This window comes from Heteronotia binoei, chromosome 14 (assembly GCF_032191835.1).
Source record: "Heteronotia binoei isolate CCM8104 ecotype False Entrance Well chromosome 14, APGP_CSIRO_Hbin_v1, whole genome shotgun sequence".
Lineage (NCBI taxonomy): Eukaryota > Metazoa > Chordata > Lepidosauria > Squamata > Gekkonidae > Heteronotia > Heteronotia binoei.
In genome coordinates, this window is record NC_083236.1 from 71,404,291 (window position 1) to 71,413,018 (window position 8,728).

General features: G+C 50.6%; 1 protein-coding gene across 1 annotated transcript; it reads right to left on the bottom strand.

Annotated features, from left to right (window-relative positions):
- Window positions 1-4,419: 4,419 nt before the first annotated feature.
- Window positions 4,420-6,278, bottom strand: NQO1 (NAD(P)H quinone dehydrogenase 1). The gene is made up of 4 exons (XM_060254250.1): window positions 5,972-6,278; window positions 5,684-5,797; window positions 5,365-5,466; window positions 4,420-5,089 (listed from the first exon to the last, which is right to left on the bottom strand). The coding sequence occupies exons 1-4, from the start codon at window positions 6,212-6,214 to the stop codon at window positions 4,781-4,783; spliced, it is 768 nt and encodes a 255-aa protein (XP_060110233.1). The 5' UTR covers window positions 6,215-6,278; the 3' UTR covers window positions 4,420-4,780.
- Window positions 6,279-8,728: the final 2,450 nt, after the last annotated feature.

The window sequence follows — 8,728 nt, forward strand, 5'->3', positions numbered from 1 at the left end:
GTGTTTAGTAGCTCTTGTGCCCGGTGCTTTTCAGATCCATGTACTCCAAAAGTATCCGTGGTCAGTTTCCCAACACAGTGCTTGAAACAAAGTAGGAGTCAAGTGGCACCTTTAAGACCAACAACATTTTATTCAGAATGTAAGCTTTCGTATGCATGCACACTTCTTCAGATAGGGGGATAGGCTACAGTGGGCTGAAATACATGCAGTCGGTGGATTAAGAGTGTAAACTGATACAAAGGATCAGATGGCAAAATAGTGTAATAAACTGTTCTGGATATTTGGATATTTGGTCTGGATAGCAATAAAAGTTGCCTGTTAATTGATGTTGCTGAAAGTCTAGGTAAAACAGAAGGTTAAAACATGACGTTAAAAAGTAAATGAGGTGGACAAGAACTAGGGAATACATGTCCTTTTGTTTCACTTAGACTTTCACCAACATGGTTGCCCACTTGGACCTATCTGGGCATTCCTAGCACAGGCCTGATGCGCTCAGAGGCTTTGCGGCACAAGGAGGACTTGAAAATGTGTTACGAGGCCTTGGTTTGAGAAGCGAACTTCTCCAGGCTGCTGTGCAGTTCCTCTGGGGGCTTCACAGAACACAGCCAGAGCAAGCCCACCAAGACGTAGGCAGGATAGATGCCAATGAAGCCATGCTTTGACTGACAGCTGTGGCGTCAGCTGACTCACCCCCGTCCCCACACAAGTGCCTGTCTGTTTTGGAAACACATTTGGATCTGGGTATTCCCTTCATGTCACCAAGTTGGGTGTATCTTTCATTTAATGGGGACCTTCTGAGTCTTTGTCCTCCCCTCAGTTTTAAGGAAGATCTTTTATTAATAACTAGTAATAAGGCCTGTTGTGAAGGAAAATGCAATGGGCTCTAGAAGGAGGCTCTGGGTGAGTGCCCCCCCCCCTTTGCTGTCTTCCATCCAGCACTTCTGCACCCCCACTGGAGGGCAGCTGATGTCTCATCTGGAGAGCAGTTGCAATTCTGAATGATCTCCAGTCTCCTCACCTGGAGATTGGCAACAGTGGGTCCCCAGAAGGAAGTGGCATCTGTCAGGTCTCATCCCTCCTCAAACCCCACCCCTTAAATCTCCATGACTTTCCTAACCTGTAGTTGGCAACTGCATCTCCTTCCCTTTATTTGTCCCCTTTTCAGCTTTCCATGTCCCTCCCCCGCCCTACTTAGGAAAAGGACAGTCTTTTGACCAAAGCAGCTTGCATCATTCTCCTCTCCCCACGTTGATCTTGTAAATTAGGTTAGGCTGAAAGTCTGGGACTGGCCCAAAATCACCCAGTCAGCTTCCACAGCAAAAATCTGGGTCTGGCAGACCCTGCTCTGAAAGCTCCCCCCCCCTCCCTTGGCTTTCACTCACCACCTCACCCTTGCTGTCTTCCTACCCACCCTGCAGCTGAAACAGACACTGGCTTTCCATCTCCTCTTCCTGCATATGTGTGTGTGTCCCCGTGTCTCTATGGTGGCTGAAAACCCTGAAACTGGTCCAGAATGCTGAGAAGGAAGAATGGTGGGGGCGCAGGGGGAGACACTGAAGCTCATCATTCCTTTTGTTTGAAGTGCTTTGCTGCCACCTTTTCCTGTCATATCCAGCCTTGTGGTGTTTAGCATCAGCGTGAGCTTGTGGCATATTTTTTTTTTGCGCCTGGCCTGGTTGTGTTCTAGAGTATGCACCTCAAGGCAGGTATTTTCTGTAGGGGAATATCTGATTTCAGTTTTCCATCTCCCTCCCTCCCTGCATCTACCTCGTAAAAGTGTAGTCTTTTTCCACAATGGGGACAAAAGCAGGAAGCAAGTGACCTCAGCAGGGTATAATGACACAGTCCTCACCTGGAGATTGGCAACAATGGTTGTCTAGGCAGAAATGGGTAATTTTGAGAATAGATTTTATGCCATGGTACCCGGCTGAGGTCCCACCCTTTCTCATTCTCACCCTCTCCAGGCCCCACCCACCAAATATCCAGGAATTTCCCAACCTAGAGTTAGCAACTACTAATTCATATTGGCTGTCATAGAGGGACTGCTGCTAAACAGAAGCAAGCAGCCAGGCCTAGTTAAGTCACGCCAGCCGGGTGGCATCAAGTCAGGCCTAGGGTAGCCAACCTCCAGGTGGAGCCTGAAGACCTGGAATCAGAACTGAATTCCATCCTGGAGAAAATAACTGCTTTGGAGGGTGGACTGTATGCTGTTCTATTCACCTGAAGCCTCTTCCTTTACTGAGAGAAGCAGCCTGGGTTGCCTAGCAACAGCTTCTGGCTAGCACTTCCCAGGGGGAAAATAAACAGGGCCTGGCTATTTGTGTGGCCTTTGGAGGCTGTGTGTGCTGGGAGGCTTTCATGAGGCCACAGTAGCTCTGCAGCCCTTTCTGAGGCTGGTTGACAAGACACCAAGAGTTGGCTGTCTCTGAGGTAAGACTGTTAACATTCCTGGGCCTGAGGAACATGTCTCTCACAATTTACGCTTTGCTTCTGAGGGGGTGTGGGGAGAGATGGATTGTCCTGGACTTCTTACAGCAGGCCCTGGGAGGCAGTAGCAATGAGTAAGGCTCCAGGAGAACCTCTCAGCAGAGAACTGCCTCGCTCAAAGGTCAGTGGTCTTCTGATTGGGTTCTGGCCTGACAGGGCTGGCAGTAGGCAGGTCACAATGACGGGGGAGTGGTGACAGAGTGTAGGGCCACTCCTGAGGTTGCCACAACTTCCAATAAAAATCGAGGGATGAGCCAACGCATTGAGCTTTTATTATATTGATGACAACGGCACAGCCATTCTGCAGACTTGCCAATATACAGATTGTCCTCGCAAGGCCCCTGTATTACTTCCTCTTGTAGTTCTGAACACTGCTTTCAGCCCCCATGACACGTGTGTGAAGGAGGGTATCCTGAGGCCGCAACCTGCCTGCATTGCTCTTCTCCGCCTCAGTCCTTGATGCACTCCTGCTTCTGTCTCAACAGCACAGCTGGGTTTCATACTTAGAAGCAGACGTAGAGCTGGAAGGGATCCCAGAGTCCAACCCTCTGCAGAAGGCAGGGGATCCACAGCTATCTCCCCCCCTCCCCCAGGGACTCCTGCCATGTGCCCAGAGGAAGGCAAGAACCTTCCAGACCCCTAGCTTGGAGGGAAATGCCTTCCTGACATCCCCCCCTGCAAGTGGCGACCAGTATTAGCCTGGGCATGTCGGAAAGGGCCACACGAGCAGCACTCTGGCTCGTCCCTTCTTGCCCTCCCTCTCACAATCTGCCTAAATTCAGTGAGTCGTTGAGTCAGTATTGCTGTCCATTGGCCACTTAAGTCTGCTTAAAAACTGCCCATCACCTCCTGAGGAAGGAAGCCTGTTCCACTGGGGAGCCACTCTGGCAGGAAGTTCTTCTGAATGTTTGGCTGAAAACTTCTGGTTTAATCCCAGCCTGTTGGTTGTGGGGCAACAGAAAACAACTGTGCCCCATCCTCCGGCAGCCCTTTCTGTTCACATGAAGCCAAATATTGGCTGTCAACTTTGTGCCAAACGAATGCCCTGAACTGTTTTCTCAGCAGTTCCAGAGAGGTAATCACATTTGTCTATTGGGACATTAGCTGGGCAACTGGCAGCATCTGAAAGATCGCAACTTCTTGTGGCAGAAGATTGTAGCATCAAGGCATGAGTGAATGAGCAAGGTAGTTGTTTTTAGGCAGTTATGCTTGTGAGGGAGGGAGGGGGATTTTGCTCAAAGGACTGCCTACCCCTCTTGTCTCCGTCCTCTCTCTAGAGCCAGCAATCTCCCAGAAGGCTAACAGTTTGGAGGGGGGGGGGGGAATCGCCTGGCACAGAGTGTTTGGGTGAGGAGCTGGCGGGTGGGGTGGAGCTCAGCTGACCCTCCAAGGCTCTTGCTTTGTGGTGGTTGGACTGTACCGCCTCTCCTCCCCTCCCCTCCGTCAGGAGCTCGCAACTGGCTCCTGCAGCCTGTTTAGAGCTGCCCTTTGCTTTGGCCAGAGAGCTCCTGTCTCTTTGGGAACAGCGGCAGAAAGTATCCGCTGCTTCTCAGGCTTCTTGCTCAGGAACTATCCACCTGCACTGCCGCACTGATGCCGCCAAACTCCTTCCCCTGCAAGGCAGGCATTCGAGGGGAGGAGGGAGAGGGATCTGAATTTGGGAGACTTGCCAGATGCCACTTGAACTCAGGAGGGCAGAGCTGGAATTTGACCCCACGGCTGAGGTTTGAATCCAGCCCTTTTTGTCTTTCTGTACACTCTGGCTGTTGGCCTCATCAGCCTCCCTCCAGAACTGCCCAATGGACACCCCCATGTCTGTTGTATCTGAAGAGCGCTTACAGCCGCCAACTATGCTCGTTGCAAACCACTTTGCATACCCTGCAGCTGTCTGGCTGGGACTCACGCCCAGTTTCTTAAGACAGGTGTCTGCAGTGGTTTAAAAAAAAATTTATTTCAAGACTCAGGTTTGTACATTGACAGACCGACTGCTCCAAGAGCAGCCCCACCCACTGTGTTCAAAGTGCGGAGAAGTGCACATGAAAGGCTACCGTGACATGATGACTGGTGTGTTCAGAGAGAGCCTGGTGGTCTCACAGCACAGAAGCAACTACATCTTAAGACCCAGAGCAGAGATGGGAGAGTTTTAAATGCCACCAGCAAGGAGGCCCTTGGGAGAGATTCCTCTTGGTATCTTTTCCCTCCACCTGCGGCTGGGTTCTGCTTCTACCCTGCTAGACATGCTGCTGAGCTGCCCAGAAAAGGCGGCCAGTCACTGAAGGCTTCCCCGGACTGGTTATTTCTTCTGGGCTTTGACCTGGTTGTCAGGGGGGAGCGGCTTCTCCAGATGCTGCCCAGTCGTCAGCCCATACTTCTGGCCTTGCAGTTGTTGTTCCACCTCCTTCTTCAGGACGAAGCCTCCAGGAAAGCTCAGGTCAAAGCTGCTGCTTGGAGCAAAGGTGAGGGGCTTTTCGTCCCAGATGGTCCCCAGTCTCTTCTTCCATCCCTCCAGGATTTGGGAGCGAGCCTCTGGCGGGGTGTGTGCAATGCTGAAGGCTATCTGGGGCTCCAAGATTTGGAAGCCACAGAAGTGCAGGGTACCGCTCTGCGGGGAGAAAGAGGGCCAATGTGGGGGGGGGGCTGAGCCTCACACCTGCAGCAGGATCAGGCTGGTGCTAGAGCCCTTCCTCGGCTGCTCTGGCTTTGCGGGAGGGACCTGTTATAGGACTTGGGGGGGGGCAGTCCCCACAAGAAGCCCTTTGACCAGCTGGGAGACACTTCTGGGCCCCCTAAAAAAAGGAGGGAGGTGGCCCCATGTCCTCTGTGGGCCCAACAGACTCGGTAAAGCTCCAGCAGCCAGGCTGGGTCTTGCTTTCTCACCTGCAAGGGCCAGAGGAGGATGTTGATGTCTCCGTTGATGCCTCGGGGGGTGTACATGGAGCCCATCCCACCAGTGGTAAAGGACAGCACAGCCTTCTTTTTCTGGAAGTACCAAGCAACAATCATGCAGGACGCCACAGGTGGCTTTGGAGGGGCGGGGAGGTCCCTCCATCTGCCAGCCTGGTTGCCCCCCCCCCAGCTGGAGCTGCTCGGGGCCTCCCCTTAGGCTTTCCCGCCAAGCAGCTAGAGCCAGTGGGGGGGCTTGAGCTGGGGGCAGTGGAGAAGCAGCAGCTCTGGGGGTCCCAAAGGGCAGACCCACCTGGAAGGGCCCCTGTTCATACATGGCGGCGTAGGAGTAGGCAAAGCCCTGGGTCAGGACCCGGTCGAACCAGCCTTTCAGGATGGCGGGCACGCCAAACCACTGGAGCGGGAACTGGAAGAGAAGCAGAGCAGCAGGGGAGCATCAGGTCCCTTCCCGGCCAAGGCCCCCTGCTGCTGCTGCTGCTGCGAGGGGTGGGGCAGAGGGGGCCTTGGAGGCAGGGCTGCTGGAAGGCCGTCTGGCGCCCTAGGCGATGGCCTAGTCTGCGGGGGGGGGGCGGAGGCGCACCTGGAAGATGACGAGGTCGGCGTCCTGCAGCTTCTTCTGCTCGGCCACGATGTCTGCGCTCAGGCGGCCCTCCTGCCACGCCCGGCCGGCCTCGGCGGCGTAGTCGAAGCGCTCCTGGTCCGGCGGGCGGCCCGCGGCGACGTCGCGGCGGGAGAGCACCGGGTTGAAGCGCAGGGCGTACAGGTCGGAGACGGCCACGGTCCAGCCGCGCTGCTGCAGCGCCTCCACCGCCGCCTCCTGCATGGCGTGGCTGAACGAGCTCCGCTCCGGGTGCGCCAGCACCACCAGCGCCCGGCGCCCTGCACGGCGACACCCGCAGCCGCTCAGCCCGGCCCCGCCGCCCCCGCCACCCCTGCCCCCGCCGCCCGCCGCCGCCGCCGCCACTCACCCGCCATGCTCCTCCTGCTGCTCCCGCTCCCGCTCCCGCTGCTGCGCCACGACGCCGCCCGAGGGAGGGAAGCAGCCTTTTATGCCGGGGCGGGACGGGCGGGGTCGCCCCGGAGAGGGAGGGAGCCTGTCGCGCCTCGGACTGCCGCGCCGGAGCAGCCTTCGCGCCTGGGCAGGCTCGCGCGGGGGGAGGGGGCGCCGTGGAAAGTGAAAGCGAGGCAGGCAGCAACAGGAGCCGGGATGACCTCCACACGCTGCAAAACTGGGCTAAAGCCAATCAAATGAATGAATAAAGCCAATCAAATGAATTTATTCATAACATATGGTTACAATACTTAATTGCCTCTTTTCTATACTAACCCATATGATGTTTCAACCCCCCCCCTCCAATATTTGACTTCCCCGAAGTTATAAATTTAGTTTCTATTATAAACGTACCATTAACCAAGTTCATTAGTTTTCTTTTCTCATTAATGCTAAAAAATTGTCCAATGTCCTTTAACATTCCACTCTTTCTCCAGATATCCTTTAAATTTCTTCCACTTCTTTTTGAATATATCTAAATCATAGTCTCTTAAGGTTTTCGTTAATTTGTCCATCTCACTCCAAGATAAAACTTTCACAATCCAATCCCATTTCTCTGGTATTTCTCCCTGTTTCTACAGCTGCGCATACAGCATCCTAGCAGCTGAGAGCAAATACCAAATTAAAGTCCTGTCTTCCTTTGGAAATTTTTCTAATTGTAATCCAATCAGAAAAGTCTTTGCCGTTTTCTTAAAGTCATCACCCAAAATTTTGGAGATTTCTTGTTGTATCATCTTCCAAAATTCTTTCACTTTCTCACAAGTCCACCACATATGAAAAAAAGAACCTTCATGATTTCTACATTTCAAACATCTATCCGACATTTTCTTACTCATTCTAGCCAGCTTTTTCGGAGTCATATACCACCTGTACATCATCTGAAAACAGTTCTCTTTGATACTCTGACAAGTTGAGATCTTCATCGAGTTCTTCCAAAGGTGCTCCCATGAATCCATTTGTATTTCTCTATTCACACTGATTGCCCATTTGACCATTTGAGACTTTACTACTACTTCTTCTGTGGACCATTTCAATAATAATTTGTATACTTTCGATATTAATTTTTCATTATCTCCAAGCAGGACCCTTTCCAGTTCTCTTTGCTCACATCTAATTCCATCCGATTTAATATCATTTTCCATCAAGCTTTTAATTTGTTGCATTTGAAACCAGTCGTACTTATTATTTAACTCTTCTGAAGATTTTAATTCGATTTTGTCTCCTTGAATCTTGAGCAGTTGATTGTATGACATAGCTCTTTCTTCATCAGATTCAGCTGTTATTTTTATTACTTCTGCTGGCACTATCCAGAGCGGTTTTCTTTCGTCACCATATTTCTTATATTTTATCCAAGTGTTTAATCAACTATTTGTGATATAATGGTGAGAGAAAAAACAGTCCATCTTATTCTTCCCATAGCACAAATACGCGTGCCAGCCGAATTTATTCCCATGAGCTTCTAACCATAAAGGTTTTTTATCTAACAGCATTGTCCAATCTTTGATCCATGTCAAACAAGCTACATCATGATACAATCTTAAATCCGGGAGCTGAAAACCACCTCTCTCTTTAGCATCTATTAAAATCTTCATCTTAATCCTTGGTTTCTTTCCAGCCCATACAAAATCAGAAATCTTCCTTTTCCATTTGTTAAATTGTTTGGTATCTTTTACAATCGGGATAGTTTGGAACAAATACATTATTCTTGGTAAAATATTCATCTTAATTGGAGCTATCCTGCCCAATAGGGACAAGTTGAGTCTATTCCATTTCATCAAGTCTTTGTCCATCTTACACCATAATTTTTCATAATTATTTTTGAACAAGTCAATATTCTTCATGGTTATCTCTAATCCAAGATATTTAACTTTAGTAGTGACTTCACAACCTGTCACCGTTTGCAATTCTTTAATTCGATTTGGTTGCATATTTTTGCATAAAAATTTCGATTTCTCTTTATTTATATAACTGCTAACTCTCCAGGCCAATCAAATGAATTTTAACAGGGAGACATGTAGAGTTTTGCATTTAGGTAGGAAAAATCCAATGCATGGCTATAGGATGGGGTAGACTTGTCTTAGCAGTAGTATGTGCGAAAAGGATCTAGGGGTCTTAGTGGACCATGCTGAACATGAGTCAACAGTGTGATGCGGTGGCTAAAAAGGCAAATGCAATTTTGGACTGTATCAACAGAAGTCTAGTGTCCAAATCACGTGATGTGATGGTATCACTTTACTCGGCTCTGGTAAGACCTCACCTGGAGTACTGTGTTGAGTTTTGGGCACC